Source organism: Malaya genurostris, chromosome 3, assembly GCF_030247185.1.
Source record: "Malaya genurostris strain Urasoe2022 chromosome 3, Malgen_1.1, whole genome shotgun sequence".
NCBI classification, from domain to species: domain Eukaryota; kingdom Metazoa; phylum Arthropoda; class Insecta; order Diptera; family Culicidae; genus Malaya; species Malaya genurostris.
The window spans coordinates 33,374,912-33,400,184 of NC_080572.1; the positions used below are offsets into that span (position 1 = coordinate 33,374,912).

The following is a 25,273-nucleotide window of genomic DNA, read 5'->3' on the forward strand; positions in this document are numbered from 1 at the left end:
AAAACCATAACCATGTTGTCGCTTATACATCGCAAGTAAGAGCGATGAGAGTGGAAACCTTTCTGAGATAGACTTCCAGTAGGTCACAAAGCTCTGGACTAAGAAGATTTACTAAGCATCGGTTCAGGGACAGTCCCTATGGATGAGATAGCATAGAATAAACAAGACGGATGGGAACAGTTACACATGTAGTAATATGATTTTCTCTGTCGGCAGGTGTCTGTTCTTTTCTAGCTTTAACTACTTATTATGTAAGCAAGAAGTTCTTCCTCGCAGCAGAACATGACGACACACCTCAACTTCTTGTCTATGACTTTTTGAGGTGTTGGTGTGCTAAGGGTAGACATAAATCCGTTGACCCTTTTTATGCCGACGTGTATATGGCTAATCCTTTTTGTCAGCTGTCTGAAAATTATCACATTTATTTAGAATAGTGCGGTCTCTGAAAGTGTTGTATTCTATTTTGCTGACATTCTAAGTCCATTTCAATGATTCTAAGAAAACGGTAATCAAAAAATAATACTCATTTGTAATACTTCTCTGGCAATCGAACAGTGATCTTCACTCTGGACTACACTGTATACGAAGCTACACACGACGCTGCATGAACATTCACCAGAGGGACCACTTCAACAAGCTTTACCACGGCACCAACGAGGTTATCCACGAGCTTTGCGAAGAAGGACCGTATCAGGAAGGCACGTACGTATTGTACTAATTATATCCATGTTTCTTGTGGTCCACCGTTGCTGAATAATTGCATTGACACTGCTTTTCGCAATATATAGCTAGTTTTCTGTGCGCGACATAATTTATACGAATGAAAACCTATTTAAGTTCTCATGCATGTTTGCTGAATCAGGCTAAGTAGCTAAGAAACTTTTTCTCACATGAAAGTAGACTCTCCGACTGTTCCTAAAATGAAGATTAATCCCAATTCAATAATCTGTTCGTCTCATTTCTTCAAAATCGATCTGGTACATATTTTAACTTGACCAAGTATTAGTTCATTATCGGTTATAACACTCGCAAGTGTTTTGAAGTTTGCATACACCGAAACCTCCTTTTACGCACTCGACGGGGGTTCGTAAATGGAGGTAGTTCGTGAAAAAAGTTTACGTTATTTGGGATTTGGTTCGTTAAAAATGTTTACGTTATTTGGTTTGTAAAAAAAGTTTACGTTATTTTGAATTTACTTCGTAAAAAAAGTTTTATGTAATGAATATTAAAACCGCCAATCATATAGCCATATTTGCGACTTTGGCTTCCTTAAAACCACTTACAATATGAGTATTTTCGAACCGGACTTGATGAGTCGATATTGGAAAATTATGTTTAAGGTGGTTCTGAAATCCAAAATAACGACTTCCGGTTTATTGATATTCCTTTAGAAATCTTACAATATGGGTATTTTTGGACCGGATTTGATGAGTAGGAAATAAAAATACCCATGTTGTGAGGGTTCTTAAGAAATATCAATAAACTGGAAGTCGCAATCTTGGATGTTAGAACCATCTCATACATCGTTTTCCGACATCTACTCATCAAATTTGTTCCAAAAATACCCATATTGTAAGGGTTCTTAAGGAATATCGAAAAACCGGAAGTCGCCATCTTGAAATTCAGAACCAGATCAAACATTGTTTTCCGACATCTACTCATCAAACTTGTTCCGAAAATACCCATATTGTAGTAGTTGCCATGGAATAGAAATGAACTAGAAATATTTTTCATTGTATGCGAAAACCTCTTCTTACGAAGTAGGTTCGTTTACGTTATTTGGATTTGGTTAGTAAAAAAAGATTACATTACTTGGAATTTGGTTCGTAAAAAGTGTTACGTAAAAAGAGGTAACGTAAAGAAAGTGTTCGTAAACGGAGGTTTGCGTGTATTTTTTATTGTAAATCAACCTACAAAATTGGAGCAGAAGGCTATATGAAATGGTAATAATTTTAATTTATTTAAGTCTAATATGAATGAAATGCAATCTACAATTTCGAATAATTGCCATATGTAATTGATGCTAATCGAACTTCTTTCACAGAACAGGCAACTACTTCTATTGCATAACTTTGTCTGGATCATTTTCGGAACAGACTTCATGTCAGAATGAAAATAGGTGAATTAGCTTCGAGTTTTCGCGACGCCATAACAGCAATATCGAACAAGCTCTGAACTATTTTGTCTGCGGTATTGCTTCTTAGAGCCGAAGCAAAGGTTATCACAATTCGTTGTTTGAAAGTCGTATTCGCAGTTGGCAACATCCTCTCCGATTTGAATAAAACTTTATGGGCATGTAGAGTTTATCGCAAAAAGCCACTTTGCATACTTTGTTTTTCTGAAATTGATCTAGACAGTCTTTCGAAAAAGGCCAAACTTTTTTTACCAATTTTTTTTTCAAATGGCTGTGGTCGAAAAATGACAAATCCTACAAAAAAGTGTTGTGTGAGTGATTTTTTACAAAATTAACCAAGTTTTTGAACAAAAATCCTAATCGACTCCTACACTGAAAAAAATTGATTTTGATAATTTGAAGTCGATTTTAAAAAACTTAACGTAACTTTTTAGAGAAAGTAGATAGCGTCATTTCGACAAATGTCATGTGTGTGTAATAGCAGCACGTTCTTTTTGTGCCGAGTACCAAAGCAAACAGACTCTTGTACTTCTTGCTGCACTCAAAACAAATTTTAATTGCGTGAAAATCAACACAAAAATTTTGTATGACTTTTTTATAGTATCATAAATTGAAAAGCATCAATCGAAAAGGTAAGTGGGTTGAATATTTATGAGGTCAAAACAATCTATTTCGTGATTTAATACCGGATGCTATCAAAGTTTTCGCAACCAAAGTGCTTTTTCGTCATTTTCAAAATGTATACCGATTTCGGTTACCGGCACTCCATTTTTTTCGAAAAATCGCGAAAAATTGTCAGTGACATTCAGAGGTGCCTAGTCTGCAAATTTGTCTGTAAATTATCAAATTTCTTAGTTAACATGTAAACCTTTTTTCGTCTAAAGACTTTTTACAGACATCTGAAACTTCGATTGTTTGCAGTGTTCGTCAGGTTTAATAGACTTTCGAAAATTGGCGCGATCTTTTCGTATTTGCTAGCTAAACTTCTTATATTACCTGGCATCTCTGGTGATATGCAACATGTGGACAACTTGACGGCTTCAATACATCCGTCATATGTATAAGTAAAAACTTTGATTATCTGGTTCTGTTAGCCATGGTGACTTCAAACAACTTGTCCAAGTCAAGGAAAATGCTTAGTTGCTTAGTAGATAAGAAGCAAATAAATTCGACTGCAGCAACGTATAAAATCCCGCGAATAAATTTCGTTTTTACTTTTTTTATAAATATAAAAAATAGGTATAGAATTCGCTCAAACTTTAGAAAAATTTTCCGAGTCCCGGAGGGCCGAGTATCATACAACAATCGATTAAGTTCGACGAACTGAACAAATGTCCGTGTGTATGTGTGTGTGTCTGTCTGTGTGTTGTCAACAAAGAGGTCGAAATATCAAAGATGGCTAGACGGATTCTTATCAAGCTAGTCGCAAATGAAAGGTCTCCCCGTCACCCTGAACGCTATTGAATGGTTTTGAGATCTGATGTTTACTTTTTGAGTTATACATAGCCTTTTTTCAAAATTTTCAGTTTTTTTGACAATATCTGCCACAACTGACCTTCAAAACAGAATATGTCTTTAGACTTAGATTCCGCGATCGTGAAATACGATTTTTTATACTGTTACATGCAATTGTTTCTAAATACCAAAAAGCCTATGTACAGCATCCTTTTTCATAACATTTTGCTCGGACCGATATTAGCACGGTTTGTTTTTGGGAACATAATCGTTCTAGTGTGATATGTAAGCTAGGCGATGCCAGCATTTTCAAGTTCAAAGCAATTCCATAATTATTTTGATTTAAACTAATTACAGTAATAAATACTGGAATAACATAACTCCCATATACCATTCAACTCAGCTCGTCGAGATCAGCAAATGCGTGCGTGACATATTATTTCACTCAATTTTCTCGGAGATGGCTAAACCGTTTCCTACAAACTCAGATTCATATGAAAAGTAGTATACTCCCAAACAAGGTTCCTGAATTACGTTTGGATCCGAATTCTGATTGCGGAACCACAGGATGATACGTGAATCGAAATTAAAATACTGCAACTCATTTTTCTCGTAGATGGCAGAACCGATCTAAGATTCAAATGAAATCTAAGAACCATCTATGATTCAAATGAGAGCTCTTAAAATTCTATAAAACATCTTACTTTTTAGTCAGATCCAACATCCGGTTTAGGAGATACAGGGTCATTAGTATAAAAATGTCCATTTCACATAAATTAATCAGGTTAATCGGGTTGGCAGAGTTGGATAGTCGATTACCAAATAAATTTATTTCAGTTTAAGCGGTATTCAGTTTTCGATTCGGAAGGTGCCCAAAACTTTAATTCGCTCTACAGTTTCTAATCAGGTGAATTTAACTGATTTCCGCTACACCGATTTTAGAATTCCGGTTCCAGTATCGAACCGTTTCTCAAAGTTCAATCATTTTCTCAAAAAGACCAAATCGAACTTCAAAAACGAAAATTCAAATTAAATTACTTATGGTCCCATACAAAATTGGATTATGCTAGTTCCTGAATACCGGCTCTGGAAGTACCATAAATAATTATGGAAAACTCTAAAGTGGAACTTACTTCGACATCTCATAGAATGTTCAATCGATTGTCACACGTTAAGATTGAAATTCGATACGATTTGTAGTTTCGACATTAGAGGGTAATGAGTGATTAAAACCGAAGAATATCCATGCAAAAAACACATGCGGATTGATAAAAAAGAGGTATCATCTCACTGCTAGGTGGAATAATCATGTTTTTCTTTGATTAAATGCAGTCTTATATACTTATACTTATATTTTTCCATTTTTAGTTAAATTTCTTGGGGTGCCGGTAACCAAACACCTTTTTTGAAATGGCCAAAATTTATCACTTTACTAAATTGATAATAAAGTTTTTTCAATCGATTGAATCAATTTAGTTTCTTATTCATTTGTTAGCTAGGGACGTTAGCTTTCTATTGATGTATATTTGTCCGCATAATGTGAACTTAGTCAGAAGTTATACCCAAGCAACATTTTTTGTTATGCTAGCTTATTTGTGACTAGTTTGCAACCAGAAATTTGAGTTATTGTTACTAACATCTAACCACTTGCGTGGCTCATAAAACGCAGTTTCTACTAGTTTCTATGTCAGCTAAAAATAAGTTATCGTTACGTTGTAATGCCATACTGAAATAAATTATTTTCCCATAACTTGAAAATAACTCGTTTTCAAGTAAACTAGTTGAAACTTTGTCGCCATCGACATTATAAACATTGAATGAATCCATAATGTTTTTCTATCAACATTAATAAGGCAGTATAGTATTTGAAATTACAAAGTTGATATAAGGTACAAATTTTACAACGGTTTTAAAACTGTCAAGCAGAATTAAATTTTAATTACCCGTTTTTATGCGCCTTCAATCTAAATCTGTTTATGAAGATATGAACAAAAAACAATGAAAAACCTTATTTTTTTTAATCAATAAATGAAAAAACCTTATGTTCAGAATGCTCAAAATTAATCCAAGTAGAGTGATTTCTCATTATTTTAAATTCATATATCATGATAATTATAATATCACAATCGATGGTTAATCTCTATATTGTTTTCTTCGAGTTTATAATAGTGCATAGAACAAAAATGCCTTTCATCATTTTCGCCAAAAAGTAGTTTTAAAAAAAGCAATATCCTGGTTTTATTAATGTTTTATGTTATGTTATTGCTACATCAATTCACCCTAAGGATTTACATATACGCTTACGTATTTATAATGGTTTCGCAACCTTTTTTCAACTAGTAGCTGAAACCAGAGCTGTGAATTAAGACATGTTAGAATCAAGTAACGATAACATACAAATGATAGCTAGTTCAATGTTTAAGTTATAAAGAAACACTGCCGTCACCTTATTTTAACCCGCATAGCAATAAAAACGGTTATGTGTCCTAGCACAAAATTTGGCTAACCCCTAAATAAAAAACATGTTCGTGCTTTTGTTGCAAAATAGTTGGGTTAAGTGGTATCAGAACTAGTTACGGATTGCTACTATTGAAGTCAAATAAACTTAGTTTCAACTAGTAGCTAGAAACATTGTTGTTATTAAAGATATGTTTGGATTAAGTAACGATAGCTTATAATTTATAATTAATTCAATATGACCAAAAGGTGTGGTTTTTTGAAACCTAAATAACTATTTCGTAACTAGTTATGTAATGAAGAAACATTGCTGTCACCTTGTTTTAACCAGTATAACATAAAAAACATATTCGTGCTTTTGTTGCAACATAGTTTGGACTTAGTCGCATCAGAGCTAGTTGCGGATTGCTACTTGCGTAAGCTTAAAAGAAAAAGGGTGCTGATAACCGAACACTCTCCCCTATCAAGATAAGCATTTTTAATGGGACACGTCTTTTCATCGACAACTAAACTAACTGAAAGTCTTTATCATCCAAGATTACAATGAAACTCAATTTGTAAAAAAAATACACCAAATACCCTATTGCTAGTTACCTGATATTAGCAAAAAGTATCAATGCTGGATAAGAAAAAGTTTTTGTTAGAAAAACTTTTTTTCCTAAAATACCAAAATTGATACATATGGAAGATTGACAGTAAACATCACCTATCTTGGGACAAAAGTTTATCAAAATCAAAAATGTGGTTTTTAAATCGATTTTAAGTTCACTAGTATAACAAGGATATTTACCTTCGATTTGCGAACAACAAATCCTAATAGTTGTTTAGAAAACTTTTAGAGCCTTTAGAACGGCTGATTTTGTGTAATGCTCTCCACCGTTGTTTTTTCACCAATGCAAATAACTGGCAGCTGTGACGTAATCTGTGACGTAACTAGCTTTGCAAACGATATAAAATACATCTGCTCGCAGTGGCGATAGAATCCAAACTGATCCAATTTTTGTTAAGAGGTTTCTTTTTACGTGATTTCGTCTGTAGCTTTTTCACTAACGGGCGGTCCTAACGGCTATAAAAATAGCATCATAAAGAATTTTAATGTCGATTATTTCATTTTGGATTTGCATTTCATTGAAAGAAACTATCAGGATGCTGCACAGGATTCATTCAGAAGGACCAAATTGTGGAACTCACTACGATATTAAACACTGTTCGGAATATTTTTCTCGAACGATTTGTTGTACAGCAGCAGACATTTTTTTTCTTACTCAGAACGCGTTCTGATTGGCTGGTGTTGACATGGGTCAAATGAGACAGGTTTTTCAATAGTGTACTATTGAAATAATTCAATACTTTTTCTTTACACGCATAAGTTGAAAAATTTCGATTCTATTGGTAGTAAGATTATACAAATCCTTTCACAGTTCACTGAGCTATGAGCTTAAAAAGTACGAGAAAGGCAAACGCGCCTTATGGATTATCCTCTTTGATACTCGTTTATACCAAACATTTCAAAAAAGTTTAATTTTGAATTATTTGAGATTATGTCATACAACTGAAAATTTTATCATAAAATTGTGATCATAATTCCGATGGCATGTAGCAAAAATTATGTTGATTCGTTAGACACAACAAGAGATATTCACGATCAAAAACTTATCACTCTCTCAGAGGGTAAATTTTGAAAAGGTACCCCATAGTAAAGAAAGTCGTATTCACGACAAAACAAAGTATGCAAATTGGCTTTTTGTGACAAACTCTACATGTCCAAAGAGTTTTATTCAAATCTGATAGGGTGTTGCAAACATTTGTTCGAGTTGGTACGATATTCGTCTATTGGTACAATAGTCCTACTTGTGTTTATTAATAAAATAAGCAAATCCTTGAATCAATATGATGGTATTAAAGGTAAAAACCCGTACCGACGAAGCGAAAAACTCGGCAAGGAATATCGGTGGCAACCAATATATGCACACGCCGGCTGCTCAGTCATCGTCAACCATCCCGGCGTAGTGCGAATAGGCTTTCAATTGATCTTCGAACTAGATTTACAGCCCAGAACTGCCTTTCAAACGAGTCTAACCTTGTGAAAACTGATTTAGCCATCTCCGAGTGAACTGAGTGGAGAGAGAAAATTGCGTTTTGTCGGCTACGTAACGTAATATTTGTTGAACTGAAAGTAACAATTGTTTCATCTTCGAAATTGATTCACAAACCAGAAGCTGGTTTCAAATAAGCATAAGGTTGTAGAAATTGGATCAGCATTCTTCGGAAAAGTAGCTTTCAAAGTAGCCAAGGTTTATTAAAATCGGCTTCAACCAAGCCAAGGATTATTGAATTCGGTTTCAACAGACTTTGCAGCCGATTTACCTTATGATGAAAAAAGAACCGGAATTTTATTAAAAAACGCAAAATTTCAATTTTTAATAAATTTCTTTATTATCGCCTTCAAAGTACTCTCCTCCTGCGGCAATACATGCATGCCAACGCTTGATCCAATTTTCCACACAAGTTTTATAGGCCGCCGAAGGTATGGCCATTAGTTCACGCAGCGAATTCTCTTTTATGGTCTCTATGGTCTCAAAACGCGTTCCCCGCAATGGCAATTTGAGTCTGGGGAAGAGGAAAAAGTCACACGGGGCAATATCTGGAGAGTACGGTGCTTGGTTGAGCCGGTGAAATTCAGCTTTTTTGGCACCAGCCGAGAAGCGAAGCGTTTCAAACCCAAAACATCAGTTGAAATGTGTTCGGCTGATCCATAAGAGATGCCCAACAACACAGCAATCTCTTCATTCAATGTTTTCTTCAGTAACAGATGTTTTTTTTTTTTTTTTTTTTTTTTAAATAACTATTTATTGGAATATGAGTTAAAATTAAATTATTAAGATTTAAATTGGGTGTTCAGCCACAAGTGGTGACTTTTCAGCCCTGTTATATATATATGATTTGGTTATTACCATGAAGACATTATTTGCTTCCGCAATTCTGAGATTTTTGTGTAGGGAAAATTCTAAACCTACTTGTATTGTGTAATGGGGAAAAGGAACTTATATACTAACTTACTAACTAATACAGAGAGCGAATCGATTCAATTGAAGATTGCATCGATTTTTGTCGGAATTTGCTTATAATATTATGTGACATTACATCTAATGGTTCTATATTTGTGAGTCTGTGTAACTCATTTGTACTAAACCAGGGAGGACGCTTCAGAATCATTTTCAGAATTTTATTCTGAATCCTTTGAACAGTAACAGATGTTGTTGGGCGGCCAGGGATCTCATCATGATCCAAGCTTGTACGACCACCTTTGAAGCGTTTATACCATTCGTATGCCTGTGTTTTTTCCTAGACACGATTCACCAAAGGCCTTTTCTAAAATTTTCAACGTTTCGGAACACTTAAATCCATTTGCAACACAAAATTTGATGCACGCACGTTGTTCTAAATTTTCATCCATTATAAAAATCGACACACGAAAAATTTTCAACTTCTTTGTATAGACGCCAAACAAAAACTAATCGTACGATATGCGTCAAAATTTGACAGAATGTGTATAAAAGTGTTTCCAACGTTGAGAGAATAAAAGTTTACCGATTGGACAAGCGCGGGAATTTCAAAATGAAAATTCCGGTTCTTTTTTTATCATAAGGTATAGCATACAGGATCATTGCATAGCTAGTACACTAAGGTCTGTTTTTACACTTTTTTTTTCGCACGGTTTTTTTATACACGGCCTATTTTTACACGGATTCCGGAATTACCACGGTTTTTATTTACGCGGTTTTCGCAATTAACACGGTTTCTGATGAGAGTTTAAAAATCACTGTTATTTGTTTTATGAGAAAAATTGCAAAAATTAGGAACAGATTGTCTGTAAGATTATGAGAGCTAATTTAAAATTTTTCAGTTAACTAAAATCATTCACTCAACAATTCACGAGATCATGGACTGTCGTTCCACAAAATGAATAATCAGTCTCCAGTTCTTCATTCCCTGTCGTAAATTACACGACAACGTCTCTTCCGCTCAGTTGTGGTGTATGATGTCAGCATCGTTATTGATATCATCGATAATTTCGTAGCGTTGAAGAAACAGTCGGGTTTACTAATCTCTTCAACTCTTCATCATATCGAGCAGTACAGTATTTTATACCCATTTGAATTATATAACTCTAGTAGTATTATTATTTACGCCGATGAAATGAGTTGCTTCAGCATGACACATAGTAATAATACCTTTTCTAATTTGATCCATATTCATCTCTATAAATTTTTCCCCTTTGATTCTGTCGCTGCGTGCATAGATCTTCATCCAATACCCATGTCTTCCCACTCAGTTTAGTTGAAAATGACTATTAAGATCGTTAGTGTTTACTACACATCGCAACTTCGGAATTGAAAAGAACTTATTCTCAAGCTTTATTTGCAGTGGAAGTGTTTATGGGTGGTATTATCAGCACTTCTTTAGTCGAACGCTCTAGATTGTACGTATTATCGTTCTTTTGAAAACCGAATTCATTAAACAGATGACATGAGCCATTTAGATTAATTTGCTTATCGTACAACGTGTTTCCTGAGTGTTCTTATTTTAATTTGTCATCCAATGTGTTTTATCATGTATGACTAGACCTTCTCGTAACATCAGGTTGGTTTTTAGATTTCCGTTTTTATTGTGAAAAAAAACAGTTACATTTTGTCAAAAACAACACAAACAAATATTCAAACCTACGTTTTTTGGAATTGTTACGTCAAATTTTCTACGCTTTTTTTTTTGCTCGGTTTCCGCAATTAACACGGTTTTATTTAACACGGATTTTTTTTTAACACGGTACGTAACCCCCGAGTAAAAAGAGACCTTAGTGTACTACGATCCTATTGACACTAAGAATCCTTCCAGGTCATTACTCAAAAATACGAGTACTTGCTTGTATGACCAGCAGAGCTTAAAATTGTCACGCATTCTCAATGAAAGAAACCATTTCAGCAGTCTCATTTTCAATGTTTTACTGTCTCATTCGTAAATGATCGACACTAGAACAAACGAAGAGAGACGAAGCATTTTCGTTTCTCATCGAAAAAATGAGAGAGTATAATTGCCAACGTCACTCTTTCCTCTGTGACCAGACGAAACCAAACTAACGTCTTCAGGTAGCAACAGCAGAATTTCAATTCTCATTCTTTCATCGATGTATTGAAAATATGTGACGCTTGGCTATAAAAAGTGACTAATATATGGAAAATCGAAGTAATTACATCCCAGAACTTCTTTGGAATCCAAAACTACTACAAATTCGAGCACCAACAGTTAAAACATATTGTGAAACCTTTTTCTGTCGTTTTCAATTCTCACAGCTTTGGTTGAATATCGACACTGCATACTATGGGATTTTCACTAAAAACTGCAAATGACTGAAAGGGCAAATGAAAGAAAAAAACAAAATTTTGAAACTACTGTCCCGCTTATGTCATTGACTGAACATGGATTTCGTTCTCATAGTTTGCAAGCGAAACTGAGAGTGACAGTGATTTCTTGTCATTTTCGTCTATTTTTCAGTCAATGAAAATGACTTTTATTAGCTCTGATGACCAGCACCTTATGTATTGAACCGGACCATAATAAAGTAAGGAGTATTCACGTAAAAATCATTCACCCGTTTCTCTCCTTCCGTGAAAAATAAATGGTTTCATTTGAATCGAAGTAAATAAGTAAGTTGCTACACATTCCTGGAATTCATCACAGAGCTGAATTTTCTTATAAAAAGTTCCCAAATCACATAAGCATCGCATCGAAATAGCTTTATCGATGACATTCAGTCCGTCTTATTACTTTGAACCAAAATCAATTTCAGATTCAAGCCATGACACACCGCATTTGTTTACCAACAGTGTGTGAAAATATGGTGTTTCAAACATAACAAAGGACAATAGTTCATATCCTACGGTATTCACTCCAGGGAACGTGAGCAGTAATAATTACGGGAAAAACATCAATCCTTTTGTGTTCTACCTCTGATCAGAACATTCAATATATCGCACCGTGCTAGTCATCCGGAGTTGTCTCTCCATACACTTGACTAACTGGTACCACAGAGATACAATATTGGACACTGCCTAAGCACACACACACGCATAAACGTTCGGTCATACCTAAGAGAGATCAGCAAAACGATGGCCATTCATTATTCATTCTCTAGGGCCAAACAGAGGAATTCAAACAGAGAGTGCCTTTACAGAATTCAATTTTGTTTGAGGACGAATATCACAAACGCGGCTACTGACTACAGACCCGGTGGGCACTCTTGAACCTTGGTATATCCAGATCAGGCTTCCCAGCAGTACTGCTTTTCAATGACATCCGCCACGAGATAGCATGAACTGTCGGAGCGCAAAGTCGAAAGCCCAGTCTACAATATGTGTGAAGCATACGCCGAACTGTAATGGCAACAGCGCTCGCATGCCTAAATGAATGCTGTCACTGAGACAGTTTGTACTCGCCAGATTGATGAGAGTATTCTATCCGGAGAGTAGTCAAACCGAACGGGCTGTTTGTATCCTGTTTCTTTCTGTTCGCTCATTCGCATAAAATGTTACGGAGACAGCCTTTGAAAATCGAAGACATCCTTTGATTTTAAGGGCATTACTGTTACGAAGGGCTGTCGCAAGCCGGCTGTCTCATCAATGTCTCTTGAAGCAATGAACCGGCTGTTTCTGGAGACGAGCCGTGGGTCATAGTGCGCTCGCACTATTTCGGCCGCCTCAATGAAATGGTACTAGTACATACGATTGCGTTGTTGGGATTACCTTTGCAGGAAACTTTAGTAACGTTTCATTACAATACCATTGTGAAATAAAGAAATTGTTTTAGATTTATATATACTGTCGGCGAAGGCAATGAATTTTAATAACTAACGAATATTAAAAGATAAACACTGAGTTTTGTGTAACGGCTCATATGTATATATGAATTTCTAAAGTATTGATCCTTACTGCTTCCTTCTTATTCCTAAAGAAACAGATACACTTCCATTCATTAACAATACTCCGAAAATGTCTTATGCACCCTTATTCTGAATAATGACGTTTGATTTTTGGATCGAATCGTAGCTACTTTTCACAACTAATTAATTATGTAGTGTATTTAACGTTACTCCACCAATAGTCGGCACACTTTGGTACCCGTGCCTCACCGATTTCGTTGAAACTATAGAATATGATACTCTGAACCCAAATAAGATGTTTGGTGCACTTTGAATAGTTTTCGACCATAAAATTGAATGGGCAACTTTTATGTTTATATGTGAACATGTGCTTTCAGATTTTCGCTAAAAGTGTTTTAAAAAGAAAAATATAATGAAACCATTATTTTTCCCAAAAGCATCAAATTTTTTGGTTTACCCCAAACTTTGTTACAAATTTAGTATTCTCAATTGTTCTTTTCCACATAGGAATCAATCAACTAATAGCTTAAATTTATTTAAAATAGCTTAAATTTAGTTGTTCATTTAACATTCACATAGGTTTTGCCAGCAGTTGAAGGAATGAGAATATAAAAAACGTTGAGTTCTTAATTTGTTACTACCTTTGAGAACAGATCTTCAATAAACCTCTTTTGTTTTCATAAATATCACAAAACTAGAAAAATAAGTTTATAAGTTTTTTTATGGAATTCAGTGCCTATTAATATAGCTTCATTGCGGCTTAAATTGACTTTCCCTTTGCTCTCATTGCAAGTTTCTAAGTACTCCCCGGACCTTGTAATTGAGCTCTTTTTCGTTGAGGTGGTAGATCTTTTAGTACCATCTACACAAATACAGGGTCCGCAACCATGAAGTTGATTGGGGGAGCTCTCAGATAAAAAGTAGTTCAACAGATGGTTGTTTATGTGAAGAAAAGTTAAGAAGAAATTTTCATCGCAAATCATTTAATCATCGCAAATCATTTAATTAAAAGCCTTCCATTTAGTTTCATCCATATTCGACTTCTTGTTTCGAAATTAAGGGATGATCAGTACCAAAACTGGGAATTTAAAAATTTAATTTTTGAATTTTAAATAAATGAAAGACAAATTCGTGTCATATACAGCTCTTAAATTCTGTTTCTCCTAGGATAACTAAAACAATGAGTTTCTTAGGGTCGGAAATGACTGCTACAATATTATTATTATTATTATCATTATTATTATTATTATTATTATTATTATTATTATTATTATTATTATTATTATTATTATTATTATTATTATTATTATTATTATTATTATTATTATTATTATTATTATTATTATTATTATTATTATTATTATTATTATTATTATTATTATTTTCATTATATCTTTTATTTATTCCCGGTTTCAAACTTAATTGTTCACCGGGGATTTACACCTACATTTTTCAGAACATAATTTCTTTTTAGAAAGAAAACTGTTAAATATGTGCAAAGAACTCGGCTCTCAGAAAGTTTGACTATTTAGTTACAATATTTATAGTTCCAAACGTTTGATTTTTTTTAAATGCAGACACAAGCTACTAAGGCAATTAGATTTTAGAAAATTTTCGACATTATTAGACTTTTAACTGCGGAAGTCGGATCCGAATTAAATTCAATAGTTCGCTTTGCTATTCACGAATAACTTTCCTTTTCCGTGAGGGCGTGAGAGTCGACTCAAACAGAAAACGAAAAATGTGTACGAGAATTGTAGCGAGCGCATATAAACTGGATGTGCTGTTTGAAATTTCAATGCACCGCATCTTCTTCTGCGTGCGGCTCGTGATTGCAACATCTACATTTCCAAAATTGGATTGAGCGTAAAAGCACATAAAGGAAATGATTGAGATACTTCTAGAAGTTTACATGAAATTGTCCTTTTAACTGTAGATATAAATTTGGGCCTCAGTTACTTTTATAGCAAGTTTTGTGGTAAACAACGACATTAAGTTAAAGAATTCAAAATATACTGACACAAGCTTCTACTTGATGAAAGATACGCTTTAACCGAGTTTTAAATTTTACAATGTAAAGTGACAGTTTCAACGTGTGTAAAAGTCGCGAACTTCTGGTAGCTATGACCAAAATAATGTAATAGTTAATATGCTGTTTCTGGAAATAAGATAATTCTATGCATAACAGGAAGAAAATGATTCAGCAGATTATCAGCACAACCCTATATCATATAAGTAACCGTACTATATCCGATTTTTTTTTGGAATATATTCCAGGGTAATAGAAACACCATACTATTCATATATAGAAGAGAACTTGATATGTATGGAAAGCTTGAGACCACATTACTCAAGAAAGACATTATTACATAACTTGGGGAATTAAAACTTTTTTTCTAAATAAAACAAAATAAACATTCGAATCTGTTACGGGCAACCATGCTGCATTCCACGCTTGGAAACATATTTTTTTGAAGAACCGGAATTTTTCATTCAGTTTTTGCATTCAAAGCTTTGTTGTACGGTACCTGAAAATAAGATGTTTCTGGATGATTTTTGCCTTGCAAATTCCGACTCCAAATTTTTCACTCAAGGTTTTTATTCGATTGGTGGTTCAACGTATAACGAACTTAACGAGCCAGGTTTTGTATGTTTCATTCCTGACTTGAAAGAATTCTTAGTGTCCGTAGTATTGCAGCACTGGCCATGCAAAAATCCCGTAGACTTACAAGTCGACTGCAAAGCTAACGCTAACGAGTATCGAATACGGAATCTTTGATTTGAACATATCTTTCGCTACGAACATTTATTTACCGTTAACATATAAATCTAAAATCTGATTCAATTGGCTTTTACACTCTTATATAAGGAACGATTGCGCCTTTACTATCCTGAAGGAAGAGATAAAGAGGATGAAAATAATGCTCCACGCACATCAGTACGCGCATACACTATGAATGTTACAGCCCACAAACCGACCGCAAACTGCCTGAAAGGAGCACGCCGAACTGACTCAGCTATTAAAAAACATTGCTCTTTAATTAATCGATCTATCAATTCATAGAAGATCGACCAAAATATAAAAATTAACTTTCATTAAAACCAAAGTCCGTTCTTCAATCCGTTTCGTATTAGGAGTTTCGTATATTATTAATTATCAATTATATTGTTATCAATGCCCTACCAACGGTGATTGCTATGCGCAATGATCAACCGCTGCGCAAAGCAATCACCAAAGGCAAAACTAAAACCCACATGCTTGCCTCGAATCTTCATAGCAAACCAAGAGCAACAAATTTGAACCGCACCGGTTACTGTCGCAGACCTGGTCAAGGGAGAGTAATATTTTGCTCTCGACAGAAACAACGCAGTGACTGATACCCGAAGCTTACTGTCGCAACAGCGAGAACTTCATGCTTCTTCGGCTGTCGTGGACCATGACAAAATGTCTTACGATGGAATGAACTGTCGAACGAAGTGAATGACGGCAACGTTGGCTGTACAGAACTATTTGTCTAAGGGCTGTCGTGATGAAACCTATCACAAGGCTGTCATGGAAAGAGTAGCATGACATCCTCAATAATAATGTCGCGCGGCGGTACATTTGGGAAGCCTGATCCAGATAGTGCCTCTGACCGGCCGACTGTCCGTCCAAATACGTGCTGCAATGTGCTGTCTCGAATTCAAGAAATTTTCCCCATTGACAGGATGTTCACTATGAATAGTTCGATACCATATCAACTGTCCCCGTTGGCTCAAGCCGTCATAGGGACACACATATGAGTTTATCCAGTTGTTCCTTGTGAACGCTTCGAACACTTTTCATTATCGGTTGTAAAATGTCAGTATATCAGCTATATAGCAACAGTTCGGATCAATTCATCCAATGAACTAAACGACACCGACACATCCATACACCAGCATCGATGGCACTTTTAATTTTATATAGAGCATTTCCAAATCAACTATAAGCAAACATTCCATTTTTTTCCTTGTATTGTTGTCCATATGTATGCAATACGTCCCAAAATGAAACGGAAACCATTTTATCATCTTTTTCTATAAGCAACACAAATTCACAAGCGCATCATTGTACCCTCTAAGAAAGCATGACATGTCCTGAAAACGACAGGAAAAAACTAGACAAACTCATCTAACCTTATCGCTATTCTTCGACTCCTTCTGCTTCTTTTGGTTACAGACTTTCTTAGACATGCACCCTGTATGAGACATGTAAAAAAGGACTACGAAGTGTGTGCGGTCAGCTATCAGAGCACCATGGCCAAAATCGGACAAACGGTGACCAGTAACAGTACGCCGAGACCACCCATTCAACCGACACCAAATGCAGCGATGTCGCTTTCTATGAACGACATGCAACATGAGCAGCAAGCTCATCATCGCCAGCAGCGGAACTCCACGAAAAGTGCTGAGGATGCGGAAGAGGAGCGCCTAAAAACAGTTTGTTGGTAAGTTACAGCTGGTTTGCGTTTTTTATTTGTAGTTTGAATTGATTTTTTCCAATGGATAGTGACAGTGGTTTATGTATAAGAAACTCGAAGTAGCCGTTTGATGTCTGAGTTTATTTTTATTGGAACTAAAAAAATATTAAAATCCAGTTGAATCAATGTGGAATGTTGATCCCATACAATGTGAATACACTAAGGTCTCTTTTCACACGATTTTTTTAAACACGGCTTTTTTACACGGATTCCGGAATTAACACAGTTTTTATTTACACGCAACTTTCGCAATTAACACGATTTCTGATAATAGATTCATTTGTTTTTTGAGAAAAATTTAAAAAAGGGAACAAGTTGTCTGTAAGAAAACGATTATGAGAATTAATTTCAAGTTTGGAAGTTAACTAAAATCATTTATTCAACAATTCACGGAAGTATTGACTGTCGTTCCATAAAATGATTAATCAGTATTCAGATCTTGAATCTCTGTCATAAATTACACGACAACGTCTCTTTCGCTCAGTTGTGGTGTATGATGTCAGCATCGTCATTGATATCATCGAGAATTTCGTAGCGTTGAAGTACTAGTCAAATTTACTAATCTCTTCCACTCTTCATCATATCGAGCCGTACAGTATTTTATACCAGTTTAAATGATATAGCTCTAGCAGTATTATGATCCACACCGATGAAATGAATTGCTTCAGCATGACACATACAGTGTTACATAATAGCGTGGTCACGATAACTCGCGATCGGTAAAGTGGAATGGTGTGATTATTTTTTTAACACAGAGGGCAGCATTGTCCTTCATGCAATGCGAGAATAAATCAGTTGACTATTGTTTATAATTCGATCTTAGCATTTTTCCTAAATGAGTACCACGTACGCTACGCGCTTCGAAGCAGTTTTTTTGTGCTCGCACCCGAAAGGTCCCACTGACCCAAGCTGCCGCGGCGAAATACATGCAAAAGTCGAAACAGTTTGTGAGTAAGTGGGTGAATCGTTTTAAAAAGTTGATAAATTTCAACGACTTTCCAAGTCGCGGTTCTGTCGGTGTATTGTCGGAAAAAGACGAAAATGTGATTTGTGGCCTGTTTTTGAAGAATTCGACATCAACTTTGCGCGAAGGTGCTTCAAAATTGAACAAAAAGCAAAGCCTTGGTATTACATTCTGTAGCATCAGGGTTCATGGTATTATATGTGCCAACTAACTCTTAAAGCATTGGACAGTGTTCATACCAACAAACAAAAACAAATTGTAAAATATGTAAATAAAATGAATCAAAGGCTCTCTTGCCTTCTGGACTTAAAAAAAAACATAAAACATTCCTGTAGTGGAATTTGACCTTCTGTTTTAACAGATTTCGCAGCCGACTCAGAGTGTACAGAACCATTGCATGACTGGTGCTACGTTTCTATGGACACTACGAATCCTTCCAAGTCGGGGCTCGAACATACGACAACTGGCTTAGTGGTTTGTAAGACCAGTGCCTTATGCATTGAACTGCCAACCCGGGAAACAAAATTGACCAAAAAAGATTTAATGTATCTTTTCATTTTCTCACAACAATGATGTCAATTATGTCGATACGTGCATAGATCTTCATCCAATACCCATATCTTCCCACTAAGTTTATTTAAAAATGACTATTAAGATCATTAGTGTTTACTACACATCGCAACATTGAACCAAACTTTTTCTCAAACTTCATTTGTAATAAAAGTGTTTATGGGCGGTGCTACTAGCACTTCTTTAGTCTAACGTTCTAATTTGTATCAACGTATTATCGTTCTTTTGAAAACTCGTACATTATACAAAAGGCATGAGCCATTTAGATTAATTTACCTACCAGACAATTCGTAACTTCAGGATCTCAGTTTTTATTATGAAGTAACAGTTATATTTTAACACAAACAAATAATCAAATCTACGATTTTGGAATTATTAAGTTTTTTTAACGGTTTCCGCAATTAACACGGTTTTGTTTTACACGGATTTTTTGTCGTGAATACGACTTACTTTACTATGGGGTGCCTTTTCAAAATTTACCCTCTGAGAGAGTGATAAGTTTTTGATCGTGAATATCTATTGTTGTATCTAATGAATCAACATAATTCTTGCGACATGCCATCGGAAATATGATCACAATTTTATGATAAAATTTTCAGTTGTGTGACATAATCTCAAATAGTTCAAAATTAAACTTTTCTGAAATGTTTGGTATAAACGAGTATCAAAGAGGATAATTCATATGGCGCGTTTGCCTTTCTCGTATTTTGAAAGCTCATAGCTCAGTGATCTGTGGAAGGATTTATATAATCTAACTACCAATAGAATCGAAATTTTTCAATTTAAACGTGTATAGCAAAAACATTGAAGTATTTCAATAGTACACTATTGAAAACCCTGTCTCATTTGCTCCATGTCAACACCAGCCAATCAGAACGCGTTCTAAGAAAGAGAACAAAATATCTGCTGCTGTACAACAAATCGTCCGGGAAAAATGTTCCGAAAAGTGGTGAATATCACAGTGAGTTCCTCAATTTGGTCCTTGTGAATGCTAGAAACGAATCCCTACAGCATATTGATAGTTTCTTTCAATAAATTATGCAAATCCGAAATGAAATAATCGACAATAAAATTCTGTATGCGGCTAATTTTATAGCCGTTAGGACCGCCCATTAGTGAAAAAGCTACAAACGAAATCACATAAAAGGAAATCTCTTAACAAAAATTCAATCAGTTTGGATTCAATCGCCACTGCGAGCAGATGTGTTTTGTGTCGTCTGCACGCTTTCGACAAGAGCGATTACGTCACAGCTGCCAGTCATTAGCATTGGGAAAAAAAACAACGGTGGAGAGCATTGCACAATATCAGCCGTTCTAATGGCTCTAAAAGTTTTCTAAAGAACTATTAGGATTTGTTTTTCGCAAATATCATGTAATTATCCTCAGTTTAGTGCAAATCAAGAACAATTTGGTTAGATTTGTGCACTTTTCGCTGTGTGAAATTCACAGTAATCGAGATCAAGTGAAGCCTTTTTTTGCGAAAAATGTTCCAGAGTCTAATATCGTAGAGAATTACGCAATTTGACCCTTGTGAAAGCTGGAAATGAATCCCTACAGCATATTGATAGTTTTTTTCAATAAATTATGCAAAACCGAAATGAAATAATCGACATAAAAATTCTGTATGCGGCTATTTTTATAGCCGTTAGGACCGCCCATTAGTGAAAAAGCTACAAACGAAATCACATAAAAGGAAATCTCTTAACAAAAATTGAATCAGTTTGGATTCTATCGCCACTGCGAGCAGATGTGTTTTGTGTCGCCTGCACAGCTAGTTTCGCTTCCGACAAGAGCGATTACGTCACAGCTGCCAGTCATTTCGATGGATGAAAAAGCAACGTTGGAGAGCATTATAAAAAATCAGCCGTTCTAATGGCTCTAAAAGTTTTCTGCAGAACTATTAGGATGTGTTGTTCGCAAATCGAAAGAAAATATCCTCAGTTTAGTGCAAATGTAGAACAGTTTGATTAGATTTGTGCACTTTTCGCCGTGTGAAATTCACAGTAATCGAGATGAAGTGAAGCCTTCTTTGTTTTTGCGAAAAATGTGAAAAAGGGGAAAGCTTGCATAATTCATATAATTGATCAACTAATTGATATTCGGAAGTGTTAAGGAACATGTCATTTGTTTTCGTATTCACGACATCCAGTTATGTCTCTGACATTACCCACCCGCCTTTTTCAACACGGTACGTAGCCCACGTATTTTTATATATTTATGTTCTGTTTCTATTTATAATACGGCTCAGTCTCCTAAAGCTAAACATACATTTATACATTATGTAAATTATATTGTTTTTCTGGATCTCAGTGTTATTATTTTTAAGAGGACGGCAGCTCGAATTACTATATAGCTAAGATTGCGATCCAATGTATAGAGGAAAAAGCATCAAAAATACAATTGTACTGAATAATTTCATAGAAATTCAAGCATATATTAGGTGTACAACTTTGCTTTCGCCGTTTTTTTTTTTTTCAAAATTTAAAGCTTTATTGCGAAAAAGTGCTTACAGATGTATTATTCAAAGTACTGTCCGTCGCTAGCGGAGGAGTCCTTTTTTGACTCTATCCATGAAGCAATCCATTTTTCCAACTCTTCGAAGGATTGAAAATGTTGATCTGCAGGCCGTGTTCCATCGAACGGAATAAGTGGAAGTCAGAAGGGGTGACATCTGGGGAATACGGCGGGAGAGGCAAGACTTCCCATTTCAGCGTTTCCAGGTACTTTTTGACCACTTTTGCGACGTGAGGCCTAGCATTGTCGTGTTGGAGGATAACTTTGTCATGTCGCTCTTGATACTGTGGCCGCTTTTCTTTTAGCGCGCGACTAAGGCGCATCAGTTGATAAATCTTGATCATTTCCTCACCACACTAACACCACTCTTTTCGTGTGACACTTGTGGTGATGCAGAGAATTCCTCGGTCTCTGCACTGATGAGTCAAAGACGAAACGTAAAAATAATAAAAACGGTTATGTGCCCTAGCACAAAATTTGGCTAACCCCTAAATGACCATACCTGCATCGGCCAGAAATAGTCGAAAACACGTTTTCGTTCGGCACGTCAGAAAAGACATTGCACTCCGTTGCAAAACAAAAAGTGTTCTGTAAGTAGCAGAAACTTTACGTCTGCTTAGCGGTTCAAATTGAACTGCCGAGTTTAGCACTAAGCAGTTCAATTTGAACTGCTCTGCACTGATGAGTCAAAGACGAAACGTAAAAATAATAAAAACGGTTATGTGCCCTAGCACAAAATTTGGCTAACCCCTAAATGACCATACCTGCATCGGCCAGAAATAGTCGAAAACACGTTTTCGTTCGGCACGTCAGAAAAGACATTGCACTCCGTTGCAAAACAAAAAGTGTTCTGTAAGTAGCAGAAACTTTACGTCTGCTTAGCGGTTCAAATTGAACTGCCGAGTTTAGCACTAAGCAGTTCAATTTGAACTGCTCTGCACTGATGAGTCAAAGACGAAACGTAAAAATAATAATAAATCATTTTTTTCGAGATAGCACCTGTAACTTATTCATAAAAAAGAAAATAAATTCTATGCTGCATAATGGTCGCATGATAGACACAACGAAACAAGTCGTATTATGATGATGACTATGAAGTTAAAATAAAGTTACGAATTAACATCTCAACATACTACGTTATCATAAGTTCCGACGTAACTCTTCGGTGATCTAACTCTTACGATGTGTTGGCACTGTTTTTGGTCGCCAACTGGCCACCGTAACAAAATGTGACAATGAAAAAGTGACACACTACAAGACAAAGTTTACCGTATTCGTTGTGATGCAATAAAGAAATACAAATACAATGTCGGTTGAAAGCTTCCGTACATTTTCCAAGACAATAATATTAAATCGATAAGTGGAATAAGTAAAACAATGCTTTAATTTAAAGCAATTTGGTATAGTTCATTCTGCGCTTATACACAATTTTTTGCCATGCCATGTTCGAAGCAAACTTGTTTCGTTTTGGGAAGTAAATTCTTCCTACCAGAGAGAATCGTTTTACGCTTTGTCACGGCAATGTATGCTTGGAGAAATTTATGCAAATGGCTACCATTATGGCCAGTGAATGAAATGTTTATAACTCAGTGTTGGTGATTGCTGAAAATTTGACAGAAGCTGCTCGATTTTTATCTATATTGTATACAACATTTTCAATCCGGTAGAAGATGCTACAAGAATTCGAGTCTCTCAATGCATGAACCTCGAGAGAATTTTTCTACATTTCTTCGCTCCACTTCATACTCCGAGTATTTCATGGCCCTTAAAAAAAAGTTCAGTCTGATAATGATCGCCGCTGTGTGGAATTTACCAAGAGAGAATCGCAAGTTGACAATTATCGCAGAAAATCGAATCGATGATTCGACTTGATGATTCTCATACTAGGTTGCAATATTTAAAAACCCTTGTGTGGAGCATTTACATACATTTTCATAGACACAAATTATACAAAGGTTATATGCACATAGTTAGAATAAGCGGCAATAGTAAAATCATTCTATCGCAATTATCCACTGCCCATACAGAATCGGATCGTGAAACGAGAATAAGCGACCGTTTGTTGCTTCAGAGAGAATCCCCGCAGCAGCGTGCTAGCCGTTGATTCTCAGACGGTTCACCGAGAGAAATTCGCTCTCGCACTGGGGTGGCATTATGTATCTCGATTCGACTGAAATTTTATCGAATCGACCACGTTTCGTATTATGGTACTCGATTCGAAGTCGATCATCGAGCTTCGTTCGACTTCACTCGAAGAAGTATTAGATTATCGAGAAGTTTTGGCATTATGGAACCAAAACAATCGAGCTCGTGAACGACTGAACTCGATAAGAAATGGTCGAAAGCCTTATTACTATCGACTATGAGTTTTCGAATACGTTTCTTTTTTATTTAGGTAGTTATCGATAACATCTTAGATTTTCATAAACATATTAGTATTGATAATCTTTATTTTAATGCATTGTTTTGTATATCGTTATATATATTTTGTGTGTTTGGCATATTATGTACAAGTCGAACTGTTTAGAAAGCATATTAATTGAAAGCTGCGTGGTGTTTACTTAAAATAACAAAAGTAAGTCGAAACTAACCTATGCCCAGTAACTGTAATTTGTAATAAAATTTCTGAATCCAGTGGAATGAAAACGTCGCTAAAACGGGTTGTAGGAAAAAGCTTATTCGCTCGATAACAATGAGCAAATAATGTTTTTACCCATATATCTAACTGGAGTAAATTGAAAAATTAGTCCAAACACCTTGAAAGTATTTAGAATATGCCAAAAGCATCACAATCTCGTGCTATTAGCGTGTATTTGACTCTTCAATAGTACCTAAATAGATAATGAAGACTACAAAGAATGGGTTGCTCCTGGTATATTAGCTAAAGCAATATCTCCTCATAAATATGATAAAATACTACAAAGAAAGCTGCAAAACCTAAAAGCCTTTGATTAAAACTACACATATGGATGACGTAAATACAGAATTTTTCTAATTATAATTTCAAAAGTTCATCGATAAATTGTGAACAAGAACACGCTTGAAAAAATTCTTTACGTTTTCAAATGGAGTGGAAACGAATCTGCTTCTTGATTTAAATTTCAGAAATGTGTTCATGTTAATTTCGTGCGGCAAGTTAAAACCGCAGTATTACAAACAGTTTGCTTCTTTTCAGTACTTGAACTGAATAAATGTAATCGAAAATACTCGAACAATAATTCAGTTTAATTTTTTTCATGATTGCAATGTATATGGGTTTGTTTACCCATGTATGTTATGACCAGAGATGCCAGATATTTTCATAGAAAATATGTATTGATTCGTATGAAATATATGTATTTATCTGTATTCGCTAATAAAATGAAATTTCTGCAATACAATTATGTTAAAAGGTGTTATTCCAATAGATTATGGTTATAGAGTGGTATATAAAATTTCATATCTTATATTATATTCATCGACGAAATTTTATAGTTTTTTCCTATCAACAACAATTGAATTCATAAGTTGAGATGGATTTCCAAAACTTAATATGCAACGTCGAGTCAGGTAATACAACTGTCAGTCTGGCAATAATGTTTCACGATGCCAAGACTTGTCTAACTTTTAAGTTCAATTTAGTTACAAATTTTAATATAAGTGGATTTCAGTGTTCTTCATTAAATATCTGCTCAAAAAATATATATTTTAAAAAGTGATTTGTACGTTGATTCCTAAACGTTTATCTCGTCATTGCAATC

At 35.2% G+C, this 25,273-nt stretch overlaps 2 protein-coding genes across 2 annotated transcripts in view; one reads left to right on the top strand and one right to left on the bottom strand.

Moving 5' to 3' along the window:
* The window catches only part of LOC131439143 (uncharacterized), an 80,930-nt gene that overhangs the window by 51,884 nt on the left and 3,773 nt on the right, over positions 1-25,273 (top strand). The window contains exons 4-5 of the mRNA XM_058609816.1: positions 556-698; positions 17,185-17,452. Of these exons, the coding sequence (XP_058465799.1) occupies positions 556-698; positions 17,185-17,452 (411 nt within the window). The remainder of the gene's footprint in view (positions 1-555; positions 699-17,184; positions 17,453-25,273) is intronic.
* Positions 1-25,273, bottom strand: part of LOC131433758 (uncharacterized) — a 104,955-nt gene that overhangs the window by 38,826 nt on the left and 40,856 nt on the right. The window lies entirely within an intron of this gene.